General features: G+C 41.9%; 1 protein-coding gene across 5 annotated transcripts in view; it reads right to left on the bottom strand.

The window, feature by feature from the left end:
* Positions 1 to 15,754, bottom strand: part of HHAT (hedgehog acyltransferase) — a 158,750-nt gene that overhangs the window by 55,028 nt on the left and 87,968 nt on the right. For 4 of the 5 annotated variants that reach the window (XM_071739551.1, XM_071739552.1, XM_071739553.1 and 1 more), the window contains one exon: positions 5,149 to 5,293. The exons of the other annotated variant lie outside the window; for it this stretch is intronic. In XM_071739551.1, the coding sequence (XP_071595652.1) occupies positions 5,149 to 5,293 (145 nt within the window). The remainder of the gene's footprint in view (positions 1 to 5,148; positions 5,294 to 15,754) is intronic. 5 annotated transcript variants of the gene reach the window in all.

Below are 15,754 nucleotides of genomic sequence, written 5' to 3'. Positions count from 1 at the left end.
TCCCATCCGTTTGCCTGCCTGTGGTCCTGATCCGTGCCAGACCTTATCCGTGTGTTCCTGCCTCCAGTTCCCGACTGCTGCCGACTCCAGGAGTCCAGCCTGGACTTTCCCAGGGCTGCCCTGCAGCCTCGGTGGTGATGTGAGAGCTATTGGGGGAAAGGGGGGAGGAATGTGGTATCCATTTCCTTGTATATTTGTATATATTTATTAATTTTTCCTATTTATCATTACTGTTTCATTAAAGTTGTGTAGTTTAGTTTCCAACCCATAAGTCTCTCTCCCTTATTCTCTCTCCTTTCTTATCAGGGAGGAGAGAGAGATTAATAGAGAGCGTCTGTTACTCGGTTTAATTGCCGGGCCAGTGTTAAACCGTGACACTCCTTTGAGGCCCTATGCTACATGATTTCACTCCTTCCTTGATACTGCTACCAATGCATCTCAACATAGGGCTTATTTCTGTTGTAAATGGAATAACACTGTTGATGAACACATTTTCCAATCTGGTGGAACAGTTGGATACCCTTAATTGCAGGACCTATGCCCAGCCAGTCATTATGTACTCTTGAGGTAAATAATTTCTAACTGAAGGTGAAATTCACCCTTAACTGGATGTTTATTAAAGGGCATGTTCTAAAAAGTTGGATGTCCCATCTAATGTCAACTATTCTGTACAAAATGCCTCTGAATGCAGTGAGGAGCAACAATGCACCTCATCCTAAAACAGGTGGATGTGGGATGAACTGCCTCAAGAGAGGCATTCCTTGCAGCTTACAAAGGATCCTTAAACTGCTAGTTTACAGTTAAATAATGACTGTGCAATTTTCTGCACAGCAATTAAAAGTAAAATACACCTGACAAGCTCTGTGTGTTTTGCCCATTGATCTGTGCTCTGCTCCTCAGGAACCAAGGAAAGAGCAAGAAGAATTTTATAATTGTATCACCCAATATACCTGTTCTTCCACACAGATTAATGTCTTTGGCCATGCTTGCTAAGATAATTCAGTCTCTTAGCCAAAAGCACTGCACAGCACTGGTCCCAGGAGGGAGCCCTTCTGAAGAGAACCCCCTTCATTGGAGCCTCTTTTTGGATGGAATTATTAACTAATTACTGAATACAGAATTGAAACCAGTCTGTTATGCAGAAGGCATTTCTCCTGCTTTGTTTTTAGAATGTGACTCACTTTTCTCATGTGAGAAAAGCCTTACTAAAAGAAAGTGGGAGAAAATGCTTATGGTAGGAACTTCTTTACCAGGAAAAAACTTAAGGGGCAAAATCAAATTTTAGAAACCAACACTGAGGCTGGTCCAACCAGTTTGAGAACAAATTTAAGAACAAATACTCCTGCACATAGGACACACACATCTCTGCTCTCGTAATTTTGACAACTGATTTTAATGATACACAGAAATTAATTTTAAAGTCAGATAAAATTATTTTTCAACAAGAAAAAAAAAGCCTAAAAAAATACTGCTACCTAGCATGCTCAACTCTCCCTGTCAGTGGCACAGGAGCTGTAGAAAACACTGGCAGAACACTGCAAAGCAGTTCCAATATCAGTCAAGCAAGAATTCTGAGAAAAGAGAGCAGATAACTAGGGCATGGAAAGGGACACTGCAGCATCTAAAGCTTACTACATGTGAGAAACAATCTCCTCTTCCTAGAAAGCAATCCACAAAGCTTTGATAACAAACTTAGCTCACTTGCATAGTCCTTCTTGCACTGACTATGCTGTCCTGGGGTGTAACTGCTTTCATTACCGTGTCTCCTCTCACTCCCAGACAACTGTATAGCTGTTAAGTAACACTCAGTCTGCAGAAGAACACAGCAGGTCCTCTCCAGTAACCAAAGAACAAAACTAGAAGTGCATTTTGCACATCTTCAGCTTCAATAAAATTTCATATTAAGACCTAGCTATTTTAAAGTTGCATCATTTGTCACACACATGCTAATGGGAAGCTGCTATTCAAGCAGTGTGTTTACATATTATACAATAGCACTCAATTTCTGACTACAAAGTGATTCGTGCTAAGCATTAAGGGTTTTAAAATGCTGATATTGTGAGGTTCATTTACTTGCCAGACTTGAAAACAAGATCACACAGCATATCTAAAGCTGCATCTAAACCTGGAGATCTGATTTCTGCTCTGAGGTGCACTTTATTGCTTGAGTTTAGCCAATATGTTCTTGACTAATCTTGTCAGTGATCTACAAATGCCAATTATATTTACAAACTGTGAAATGCACACCTATTCTCCTTCTTCCTATCCAATACATACAAAGCTTTGTAGACACAGTTCTGTGGGATCTGAAGAAAGGAATAAGGGACCTGACCATTCTTCTCAGCTGATGTGCAGGTTGACATTTTTGTTTCCACAGGTCCTTATTCCTTACCTGAACTCCACCCCTTACCTCAGAAGGATTTTATGTCACACTATTGCTGAGCCCTCTGTCACCTCAGTTAACCAATCTCAAGTTCTGCTGCCCGTGTTGCTGAGAATGTAGAGATGTCCTCCAAATGCAAATTCTCTAGATTTTTTCTCAGAGCAGTGCAAAACCCTGCTTAGGTTTCCTAAACCAAGTATCACAACACCTAAAAATTCCTTTAAATAGAGAAAATACATTATTTCTATTATTTTAACCTGAAATTCACAAAGTTTCATCTTTGTTCTAAACCCAAAGCTAACAATTAATGACTCATTGTAAGTGATACAAATTTAACAGATCTTAGTAATTTACTGGACAGAACAGCATTACTTTGTCTGGAAAGTGCAAGGACACAGATTCGGATACTTTGTAGAGAGAAGGGTTTGGGTATCTCTTCCCAGACTTCCTCACTACTCTTCACAAGACACTAACAGGAGGTCAACATCTGTTCTAGTCAAAGCTCATCAGTGTCACAAAAAAAAAAAACCAAAACTGTGAAATTCTGTTCTATTGTTTGCATCACACAAGGAAGAATGTGTAAAAATTTAAACACAAACCAAACATCCTCCTGCCCCACAGAACACTCACCCACTACCATTATCCTCACTTCTCCAAACAAGTTAAGCATATCCCCATTTAAATTTTATAAAGGTAATGACAAAAACTGGAGTTGAAGAAAAGCAACTAGGTCATCTCATCTGTATTTAGCCTGACAAAGGAATGACTGAAGAGGATATAGTATTTAGTCTGGTCTGAATATATTGATGAATTGGATTCACTAGAACAGTGCAGACAATACACAAATTTATCTATCTTCCAGCATTGTACTCTCCAAATCATATGTGTGGATTTTTGTTATATCTGCTACAGACCAGCACTTAAATTTACTTTAAATTGAAGACCACAGTTCTGAATAGTCTTTCTGGATTTGAGTGGCCTTCAATGCTCAGCATTTGTTCCGCAGTAGGAAATTCACAATAGAGCAGGAGTGTTCATGCAATAAAATCCTAGCAGATGTTTAAGCTTGTACATGAGTTGTCAGAACCATAAGGCAGCAATAGAATATATTCACAGTCACCTGTGTGAGCTAAGGCTACATGGATATGAAGCATAACACTGAGATTTCTACTGGTAGATCATTAACTGTATTAACCAAAAGCTTTTACCTGATAAAAATAAAGTTAATTTGATTAGCACATCATGGAAACAAAGTTACAAATAACTAAACTGATTTGATATTTCTTTAGATATATCTTAAGACACTTGGTCCCTAATACTGAAGTAATTATGTATAGTGAAGCTATATGCAGAACAATAGAACAAAGAGGTATTAAAAACAAAAAACAAAAAAACACCAAACAAAACTTAGAAAAACAATCAATAGTTGATCCGTTTAATTAAATACTACTTGTTAAAACATTGTCCTTCATCAGATGCGAACCCCAGCATCCTGCCAACTGCTAACCCTACCAAAGAGGAAGGCATACTTTTTCCATTTATAATATACAAATTGCATTAAGAAAATAATTAGCATGAAGTTATAAACCTGATATGGGCAACTTCATTAATGCTTTGGTTTTTAATTAGGTAAGAACCAATGTCTAACTTCCAAACTTACTCTGTCAGCTATTTTTTTCTACTGAAAAAGCCATCTAACTGGGAGGAAACAAGAGAAAATAAAGTCTTTTTAAGAAAACAGAAAACACATCTTTTATTTTTTAAGAGCAAAACACAAGCATGAGCAAGCATTTCACCCCATCTTTCCTGCCTGCTATTAACAAAAATGTTCATTCCATTCTATACTAAAAATGTAAATTTCTTAGGGCTGTCTGAATGTCGGGTTTTTTTTTCTTTTTTTTTCTCTTTTTTTGTTCTCTTTATGTGCATAACTTACTCTCTGATAGTTCAGTTATTTTGGGATGCTTAAGTAGGACCCTGAAACTCCAGAGCTGACTCTGTACCATTAAAGGAGCAGAAAACACTGTGTGAAGGAGTAATAGAAAGTAGTGGTTTTAGTGAAAGAGCACTTTTAGGCAGAGAAGCCTATTAGTACTTTCCTCAGAAGGAAGAAATATTCCTCTGCAAGACCTCTATGTGACCATGTGGGATGCTGGCAGCAGTAAGAACCTAAGAAAACTGATCATCCTTACATTGAACTCTCACAAAACAAAAGGAAGATTTGTCTCCTGAGTCAGCTCAGAGCACAACACTACATACTGCTTATTCAGCAACACCACAGCCAGATACTGTCACTCATGTTCCCCTGTCCTCAGTACTCAAAAGGTCCCTGCCCCAACAACAGATCCACTACAGAAAAAAACTCAGTTGCTCAATTATGTTGTGTTACTCAGATCTCATTCACTAACCTGACACAAGATCTGTGGGGCTGGCTTTAGTATGCCTGTTCTCAGTGATGTACAGAAAATGCAGAGGAAGAAAAAATGCAACCTGGCTAAATTGTCACATGTTTATTATTTGATCTTCAGTGATTTCACTGACAGAGAAGTCTTATAATTCTCTTTCTAGACTTGATGGGATAATGGCAATGTTTTTTTTGTAGTCGCACAGCCTGGATTATTTAGATTTTATCAGACAGATTTCAGATAGTTTTGAACAAGAACATAAAAAGTTACTCCCAGCTAGTGCACCGAGAGAAGAACCTGGCACAGCCCACCCAGGGTAATATTTGAAAGTTCTGTTATCTAGAAAGCACATAAACTTGCCTTCCACAAAGATCCTGTTCCAGTAGATTTTTCCAACGTGATTTCCTCCAAGAAATATTAGATTTGATAAAATCAACATGGAAGTGCTAACAGATGCTAGGACAGCATGAAGTCGACGATGAATTCTTGGTGAGAAGAAACGCTCCTGAGAGGCAAAATAAAAAAATGCAGATGAAGTTATTAATCCCTACAATTTTTCAAACCATGTTAGAAAAAAGACATTGGTGTTAAGACAAACAACTTTTATACAAAAATTCAAATGCTTATGGAACAGATCCTGGAACTTTTGAAATATCTCCCACCAATGCCATTTAGGTTTAGGTAAGACTTCACAGTAAAAAGAGGTGTTGAATCACAATCAAGGTTGGAAGGGATTGAAAGGAACCTCTGGAGGACCCAGAAAGGTCAGGAAAGCAGGGTCAGCTGAAGCAGGCTGCTCAGGATTGCATCCAGTCAGGTTCTGAGTATCTCGAATGATGGACACTGCATAACCTTCCGGGGCAACCTCTGCTGGCATTTGACTACGCTGCAGTAAACAAGATTTTCTTTACTTCAAATGGAATTTCTGGTATTTCACTTTGTGCCTGTTGTCACTAAATACCACAGAAAAGAGTTTGGCCTTGTCTTCTTTTCCTCTACAATTATGTATTTATACACATGAATAAGCTCCCCTTGAAGCCTTCTCTTATCTGGGCTGAACTGTCCCACCTTGTTCAGCTTTTCCTCTTATGGCAGATGCTCCAGTCCCTTCACAATCTTCATGGCCATGTCTGTCCTGTACTGGGATTTCCAGAACTGAACACAGTTCTATACATGCTTATGTCTTTTTCTGAGACAAAAGACAGAAATTTTTCTCATGGACATAAACAGTAACAACTGGCTGCTAGGGTGGATCATAGAATCGGCTGGGTTGGAAGGGACCTCAGAGATCATCAAGTCCAACCCCTGATCCACTACCACTGCAGTTACCAGACCATGGCACTGAGTGCCACATCCAGTCTCTTTTTAAGAATCTCCAGGGACAGAGAATCCACTACTTCCTGGGGCAGCCCATTCCAATGTCTGATTACCCTCTCAGTAAAGAAGTTCTTTCTAATGTCCAACCTAAACCTCCCCCGGCACAACTTGAGATCGTGCCCTCTTGTCTTGGTGAGGGTTGCCTGGGAGAAGAGACCAACCCCCACCTGGCTACAACCTCCTTTCAGGGAGTTGTAGAAGTGATGAGGTCTCCCCTGAGCCTCCTCTTCTCCGGGCTGAACAGCCCCAGCTCCCTCAGCCTCTCCTCATAGGACTTGTGCTGGAGTCCCTTCACCAGCCTGGTTGCCCTCCTTTGGACCTGCTCCAGGACCTCGATATCCTTCCTAAACTGAGGGGCCCAGAACTGGACACAGGACTCGAGGTGTGGCCTCACCAGGGCTGAATACAGGGGCAGAATCACTTCCTTGGACCTGCTGGCCACGCTGTTCCTGATACAGACCAGGATGCCATTGGCCTTCTTGGCCACCTGAGCACACTGCTGGCTCATGTTCAGCTTCCTGTCAACCCAGACTCCCAGGTCCCTCTCTGTCTGGCTGCTCTCAGCCACTCTGTGCCCAGCCTGGAGCTCCCCATGGGGTTGTTGTGGCCAAAGTGCAGGACCTGGCACTTGGCCCTGTTGAGCCTCATCCCATTGGAATCAGCCCAACTCTCCAGTCTGTCCAGGTCCCTCTGCAGAGCCCTCCTGCCTTCCAGCTGATTGACACTTCCCCCCAGCTTAATGTCATCTGCGAATTTGCTGATGATGAACTCAATCCCCTCATCTAAATCATCTATAAAGATATTGAACAGAACTGGTCCCAACACTGATCCCTGGGGGACACCACTGCTGACCGGCTGCCAACTGGATGCAGCCCCGTTCAGCACCACTCTCTGGGCCCGGCCCTCCAGCCAGTTCCTAACCCAGCTCAGAGTGCCCCTGTCCAAGCTGTGGGCTGACAGCTTTTTCAGGAGAATGCTGTGGGGGACGGTGTCAAAGGCCTTGCTGAAGTCCAGGTAGACCACATCCACAGCCTTCTCCTCATCCACCAGGCGGGTCACCTGATCATAAAAGGAGATCAGGTTGGTCAGACAGGACCTGCCCTTCCTAAACCCGTGCTGGCTGGGTCTAATCCCTTGCCCATCCTGCAGGTGCTGTGTGATTGCCCCCAGGATGATCTGTTCCATAACCCTGCCAGGCACCGAGGTCAGGCTGACAGGCCTGAAGTTTTCTGGGTTCTCCTTCCGGCCCTTTTTGTGGATTGGCGTGACATCTGCCAACTTCCAATCATCTGGGATGTCCCCAGTGAGCCAGGACTGTTGGTAGATGATAGAGGCTTGGCGAGCTCTTCTGCCAGCTCCCTCATCACCCTTGGGTGGATCCCATCTGGTCCCATAGATTTGTGGGGATCCAAGCAGCTCAGTAAGTCACTGACTGTTTCCTTCGGGATTACAGGGGGGCTGTTCTTGTTTCTTTCTACAAGCTCCAGAAGCCAGCTGTCCTCAGGACAACCTGTCTTACTGTTGAAAACTGAGGCGAAGAAGGTGTTAAATAGCTCAGCCTTTTCTTCATCTTTGATAACTATATTCCCACCCATGTCCAGTGGAGAATGGAGGTTTTCCCTGCCCCTCCTTTTGCCATTGATGTATCTATAGAAGGACTTTTTGTTATCCTTCACAGAGGTGGCGAGATTCAGTTCAAGTTGTGCCTTTGTCTCTCTAATTTTCTTTCTACACAACCTAACTATATTCCTAAATTCTTCCTGAGCAGTTAGCCCTTTTTTCCATAATCGGTAGGCTCTCTTCTTTACCCTAATTTCTTTCAAAATCTCCCTGTTCAGCCAGACTGGTCGTCTTCCCCACCGGTTCGCCTTTCGGCACACCGGGACAGCCTGCTCCTGTGCTTTCAAAACTTGCTTCTTGAAGTACGTCCATCCTTCCTATACCCCTTTGTTTTCAAGGGCTGTTTCCCAGGGTACACTCTGAATCAGTCTTCTGAATAGGCCAAAATCTGCCCTCCGGAAGTCCAATATAGAGGTTTTATTGACAGCCCTCCTTGCATCCCTGAGTATTGAAAACTATTATTTTGTGATCACTGTGTCCCAGACGTCCACCAACCACCACATCTCCCACCAGCCCATCTCTGTTTGTGAACAGGAGGTCTAGTGGGGCTCCATCCCTGGTAGGCTCATTTACCAGCTGGAGCAGGAAATTATCCTCTATACACTCTGTGAATTTCCTAGACTGCCTCCTCTCTGCTGTGTGGAGTTCCCAGCAGACATCCAGCAGGTTAAAGTCACCCACAAGAAGAAGGGCTGACGATTTTGAAACATCCGCCAGTTGCTTGTAGAATAATTCATCACCCTCATCCTCCTGATTGGGTGGTCTGTAACAGACTCCCACCAGGATGCCAGCTTTGTTTGCCTTCCCCCTGATTCTGACCCACAGACACTCCACCTTATTATTACCAACTTCAACTTGCAAAGTCAAGAGAGTCTCTAACATATAGGGCTACCCCTCCCCCTCTCCTTCCCTGCCTGTCCCTTCTGAAGAGCCTGTAGCCACCCATGGCAGCACTCCAGTCATGGGAGTCATCCCACCACGTTTCCGTGATAGCGACTACATCATAGCTTTCCTGCTGCACGATGGCTTCCAGCTCCTCCTGTTTGTTGCCCATGCTGCGTGCACTGGTGTACATGCACTTCAGCTGGACTGCTGATTTGGCTCTTAACTTGGTCTGTCCACCCTTGGGCTCCTTGGAGAGGCCAGTTTCGACCCCATTCTCCTTCAAACCTAGTTTAAAGCCCTCCTTATCAGCCCCGCCAACTTATAGGCTAGAGGTTTTGCCCTTGCTAGATAGATGAAGCCCATCTGGTTTGAAGAGACTAGGTTTGATAAAATTTGGCCCATGGTCAAGAAACCCAAAGTTCCACTGGTGGCACCAATCCCTTAGCCACCTATTGATATGATAGGTTTTCCTACTCCTCATTCATCTCTGCTACTGCAGGAATTGAGGCGAATACCACCTATGCTCCTGACCCATTACCTAAACAACCCAGCACCTCGAAGTCCCTTTTAATTGTCTTAGAACTTCTTCCATTAATGTCATCACCGCCAGCCTGGACTACCAACAGTGGATAATAATCAGAGGGCTGAATTAGCTGGGGGAGTCTCCTACTAATATCCCTCACCTGGGCCCCAGGAAGGCAGCAGACCTCCCTGTGGGATAGGTTAGGTCAACATATAGGGCCCTCAGTTCCCCTCAGAAGGGAGTCACCAACTACAACTACCCTTCTTTTTTTCATTGTAGCTGTAGTTGTAACCTGTCTGGTAGAGGGGGGGGGTGAACACGAGACCTTCCAGACAGATCTTCCTCTTGTCTGTCCTCTGCCTGATTCTCTGAGTCCAGGGCCTCATATCTGTTCTCTAAGGGCACCTGGGGAGATAGTGGGGGCTGGGAGGGGATTCTTTTGCCTCTCTGATGAGGGACCTGCTCCATTCCCTTCCATCCACCTGGTTTGCTCCAACTGCCTGATGGCAGGAGGGGCAGGGCTTCACGGTCTCCTTCTGGACTTCTTTTGGGTTAGAAAGGGTGTGACTCCACCAGTCAATTTCCCTTTCACTGTCCCTAATATTTCTTAGTCTCTCTACCTCCTCCTTGAGCTCTGCCACCAGGCACAGCAAGTCATTCACCTGCTTGCATCGCACACACACCCCACTCACAGCGTCCTCTGGTGCTAACAAAAGGCTCAGACACTCTACACAGCCAGAGGCCTGAACAGCTATGTCCCTCTTTCTGTCCCTCTTCAAGGGTTCTGTCTGTGTGGACACATCCTGTGCCTTAACAGCACAAGGTTTTGCTTTTTTGAAGACCATTGCTCCTTCAAGAGAGCTGTGCCCCTCCTGCTTGCCCTGACTGCGCAAACTCCCGCGCTAACTGCCATGCCCCGTTCCTGTTTGCCTGCTCTGGGTCGCTGGCGCTCCTCACAGCTCTTCATATCCCTCTCGGCAGTGCTGGGTGCCACCCCCTCATCAGCTGCTTGGCCTCACCTGAGACCACCAGCAGAAGGTGGGGCAGCTCCTCGCAGCTCTCCATATCCCTCTCGGCAGTGCTGGGCGCCACCCCCTCATCAGCTGATTGGCCTCACCTGAGACTGCCAGCAGAAATACTATAGCAGATTATACACCAGCAGATAATACTATCCAAGAGGCCTCAATATGGATCAAAGCACTTCAGTACAAAACAAACATGATTAAACAACTTCAGAAGTCATTAATTCTTTGGTGGATTAATAAGGCTTCACTGGAAGATTCTAGAGTCAGATCACAACCGGTTATCATAATTAGTATTAATAAACAGACACTTCCATGAAAGGAAAGATTTAAATACACATGTAATCCCCAATTATTTTTTTTTCAGTGCAAATATTGCTGCTCATGTTTGAGAAGTGTGTGTTGCAAAGTTTTTGTTGCTGTTATTATAGAGATACAAATAAAGCAGGTCTCTCTCCACCACATACTATTTCACATTTTTCTGAATCCGTATTTTCCACTATCACCTGAGGTATGAGTGCAGCACCAAGACTTCTAGAAGATGGTCAAAGAAGGATTAAAAAGTTTTAGCTTCCTCCAATATTGAGTCGTTAGTACAAATTTGAAATAGCATTATAACACATCACAAGGAAATACTGTCTCATCATTGCATAAGAAAAAAAAAATCTTGTTCATCATGGCCCATGACTAAAAGCCTCTTTACATAGTGCCTGAATCTGCAAAAGTCTGAGTGTTTCATGTGAAGTGATGAAGCAGTTGCCAGGGGATGGGAACAAAGGAAAATATCAGGAGCTGCTCAGCCTTTATGTTATAAACATTGATGCTGCAGAAAACAAAGCCCTGTGACTCAGCATCAAAACAAAAAGAGCAATAATTAATCTTTAATAGCTGCAGCCAGACCAGAATTCTTACTCAGATACCTGAAACAACATAAACACATGATCAAAACTTACCTAAAAATACATTTCTAGACAATCAAATTGCTAGTTTTGTAAGCATCAAAACAAATGTTTCAACTGCTAGATTATAAAGTGACAAATCTTCAGAGAAATGACAGTTACAAGCATTAAAATACAATTTTTAACCTATTACTGCAAAGTAGATCTCTGGTAAATTGAATATTAGCCCCAGTTAGTATTATACCTAGTGTATGAATTGGTCTAAGTCAGCAGAAAAACAGGGACAGATAAGCTTCAGGTCATGCTGTATGCACAATACAGCAATAGTGCATCTTCTGCACGATGCTATGAAGGACACAAATATACAGAAACAGAGACTTTCAGCCCTTCACAGACACTTAAGAGTTACTTAGTGAAACAACTTTTCCCCTTTCCAGTACCCTGCACCTCTGGAGCTGCCCATGGACTTTCAAAACATTCTCCTTCAGTTCACTCACAGCTAGAGGATAACTTAAGCTTGCCTCATCCTGAAATGCACAGTATGAATGCATGGTCCCATATATAAAAAATATCTGCCTTTTTAGAATATGTAAGTGTATACACACACAGAAAACACTTGAAATCTTGCTTTTAAACCCATGTTAACAAGCAAGTTTAATAAGGAGCAGTTATGACCATGCTAGCTTGAACTTTTGTCTTAAGTCACTCAAGTTACCCTTTTCCCACACCACAACTTACTTCTGCTTGAGCTGTAGCTTATCTGAAGAGCTTTATCTACCTTTCACTCTCCCTTTGTCCATCAAACTGACTAATTAAGTCTATAGAGAAACAGTTTTAATTAAGAAAGGGATAAAAAAAGAACATTCTGGTAAAGCTGTAGAAAGAGTTAGTATAAAAAAGCAGTACAACGTAAACAAAAAACATGAATAGCTAAAATAGTATGAATCTGCTACTTCTTTTTTAAAAATGAAGACACTAAAGAAAATAAAATGTCACATATAATAAATCACCCTCTACAAAAATGCTATATGGTAAACAATACAAATTACCTGTAGTACAGACCACAAAAGACTTTGGTCATTTATAAGGTATAAGGGAGTAGTTTAAGACACAGTTTAGCCAAACAATGAACCCTTTCTGGGATTTGCTGTAGCTAATTTTCATTAACTTTGCCAGGCATTGATCCAAAAAGCAGTGCACCCTTTCTGAAAGTCTTTGATGTCGATGCAGCTTTTACGCAGCTGCAACGAAGGTAAAAAAAACAACAACTTTCTTTAAAGATTTTCTGACATCTAGAAAAAGCCAACTATGAAAGAACATTAGCAGCCATTGTGCTCAAATTAATACACTGGAAGCATTAATTTTCCCATGAAAAAAAGAATGAGGCTGCACTAGATAACCCATAATAACATTTGTGATTTAAATATCTACCAGCACATGGATTTTTCTGAATACACAGCAAGTTCTCCAATGTGCTTTGAAGTTATCCAGTCCCACATGTCCATGCTGAACCTCCAGGGGAAGTGTAGATTGGGTATTAGGAAAAACTCCTTCACTGAAAGGGCTGTCAGGCACTGGAACAGGCTGCCCAAGGAAGTGGTTGAGTCACCATCCCAGGAGGTATTTAAAAGCTCTGTAGACATGGTGCTTAGGGACATGGTTTAGTGGTGGACTTTGCAGTCCTAGGTTGATGGTTGGACTCAACAATCTTAAAGGTCTTTTCTAATCAAAAAGATTCTATGTTTCTCTAAGTTGTTTTCACCAAAGTAGACAAAATTTTAAAAAACTTCCACACCCACAACTCTTCATTATGCTATTTAATGCTTTTCAGTAATATGTTCCATTGCAACAATACAAGCAGCTGCTACAGATTTGTAGTGCTTCTCTGGATTTTACTGCTGTCTTTCTCTTCTTTTCCTGTTGGAAATACAGCCAGAAGATAAATTGATGAAAGAGCACCTGGTATTAAAATGGTAACAAAGCTGTGGCTGCCTGAAACCCTTTATTTGTGTCCCTCCTCAGTGTTCTCTTTTACTCATAAACTCACATCAATACTTAATCACACTTTACTTTTAGTAATCAACTCCATCTCTCCACACATTGTGAAATAAATGGACTGTAGCATTTAAACTACACAAAATATAGACATATTGTCAAGATACTCAGTTCAAAGGCATGCAGCATGATGTAGGAGGTACTTAGAAAGGTTGGCTCAGGTCACAACTTTCCTGGAACTGAACTGAGTTTGGATTATTATATCAGTGCAATTCTTGCTGTAAATTAAAATCAACCTCAGATATTTTTGCCAGATGTTGGGAAAAACCTCTCTTGGTACATTGCTGCATCTAGTAAAATTGGCTACCACCAGATCTCTCTCAAATGGGCCTTCTCAGTCATCTTATAAAAATAATTTACACCATCATGTAGCAGGGTACCTTGAAAAGTAAAGCTGTTTGTGTGTTTGAGAAGGGTGGCAGAAGACAGGTGTGAAAAGGAATTTCACGGTGCAAACATTCTCCTTTCTAAATCCATTTGCGGTCACACATTCATGTCACGTTTAGCCTCCAAGTGAAAACCAAGCCAGGAATAGGAAGCTTGTATAATGGTTGTTCCTTGAGAAAGATAGCTTGTGAAGGACAGCACACACTAGAATAAACCTTTAAGTTAGAATTAAGAGTCAAGTAAAGGACATGGTGGAAATCTGATTTACTTTGCAAGGTAATAGCACCACTATAAATATGAAACAAACATGACATAAGTAGCCTCATACATCAGAGCACAAGTCAAAAGAACTGCTAAGATGAACTAGAGTTAATCAACAATAAATTTGCATTTTCACTGATTTAAGGACTGTGTAAAATTATGTTACCAAATGGCACAGAGAGATGAAATTGAGGGCCAATGAGTATTTTTCTGAGATACATTTACACCTCCTACCTAGCCAACAGAAGAGAAAATACTAAGAAGAATACTGACCAGAGTAAGTCATGCATGCTCCCATGTGCAACTCGAGGAGACAGCCAACACTGAATTTTGTATAGAAGTCAAGACTTGGCAGTCCTATAAAAAATGTTATGGTGAAATCTTCCTTTAAAGAAATATATTCCCCAGTATTTTATCAGGGACCTAATCCTATATCTTCCTCCAGTAACCACTGTTAAACTTTCCCAAGCAGCAGTGGCAGCACCATGGTGGTTTGCCATGTCAGAGGGCTGCTGAATGCCTTTGCAGTAGCTTGTTCTGGGAGCAGGATACGTACATCCCACTGCTTTAAGGAGGGTTAAGGAACTGGGGTGCATGTTTTCCCCCACACTGCAAACCCAGCCTGATGACAGGGTGACACGTGGCAAGAAGCCTCCCCTGACAGACATTAGCTGGTAAGTTCTTGGCAAGTGCTCAAAAGATGGAAAATATCTGCGTGTGCTGCATTTGCAAAACATCTCATTTATAGAGCTGCTCTGGGACAAATTAAAGAAAACTTCTACATAAAGCTAGTGATGTTATCAAGCTTGCTCATACTAAAAATACTTTAACAAGTCCCATGTAAGGGAACTGAATTTGCTGTGACTTAACCAAGTGTCCATATTCATGGAGTAAACCAGAGATTCACTGAATTCATTTCTTTTAGAACTACTCTTTCAGAGAACTGATAATCCAAGCACATGGCAAAACAAAAGCATATGGTAAAATTGGAGAAGCAGTTGAATATTTCTTATGGGAACATATGCACTGTGGAATAAGACTGTCAGAAACTATGGCCAGAGTGGCACGAAATATGCTTGATACTACAAACTGCAACACTACAGATTACACTGTTCTATTTTCATCTGTCTTCGTTGTTTAAAAGGTCAAAATAATCTAGTAAAATTTTAAGAGGTGTCTTTTTTTCAGCATATAACATTTAATTACTATCTATCTCACAGATTTCACCCTTTCCCACTTAAGCCCATCAGCCAATTTATCCATAATAATTTTAAAATAAGATACACAAACTGCACTATTTGTTGTGTTGAAGAAATCAATCAAAGTAGCTACCATGAATGTAACACCTAATCCTGCATTATCTTTCACTGCACCTCCTTCTGTATGAGAGGGCAGTACGTGTGATTTCCTTCGTTATTAAAGCTCCATCCTTTCAATTTCCTGAAGAAGTTTTCTAGAGCTAATGTAACATTGACTCGTATTTACATCACAAAAACTAAATGCAAAGTTCTTTGCAATGCTCTGTTATATAGGGTTTGCAAGGATTTTTGGTCGGGGTGACATGGATGGGTAAAAAGTTTGTGGGTAAAGTTGCTGCAGTACAGGAGGGGCACAGGTGGTGCCACTATGCATGTCAGAAAAATGCTTGGAAAAAAATAATTTTGGGGGACCTCTTTTACAAGATAATCTTAGGATCTGAACTTTGGTTTTCACCCTTCATTGCATCACAACTGAAGAGCAAGGCCCAAAATTGTTTACTTCTCTACAGAAACAACAGAGACCACCTGGTCACCCCTAAAAGTACTTCTAAGTGCTTTCTTAGATAAATGACAGACCAACTTTGCAATGTTTATCCCTGAACCTTGGTGATCACCCCATTGCTGCAAGAGCAATCACCTCAACGCATCCCTTGAATCTAGGTCATCCGCAATGCAGCC

Source organism: Heliangelus exortis, chromosome 3 (genome assembly GCF_036169615.1).
Source record: "Heliangelus exortis chromosome 3, bHelExo1.hap1, whole genome shotgun sequence".
Taxonomy (NCBI): Eukaryota; Metazoa; Chordata; class Aves; order Apodiformes; family Trochilidae; genus Heliangelus; species Heliangelus exortis.
Note: the sequence above shows the minus strand (reverse complement) of the source record. Positions and strands in the feature narration are given on the sequence as shown.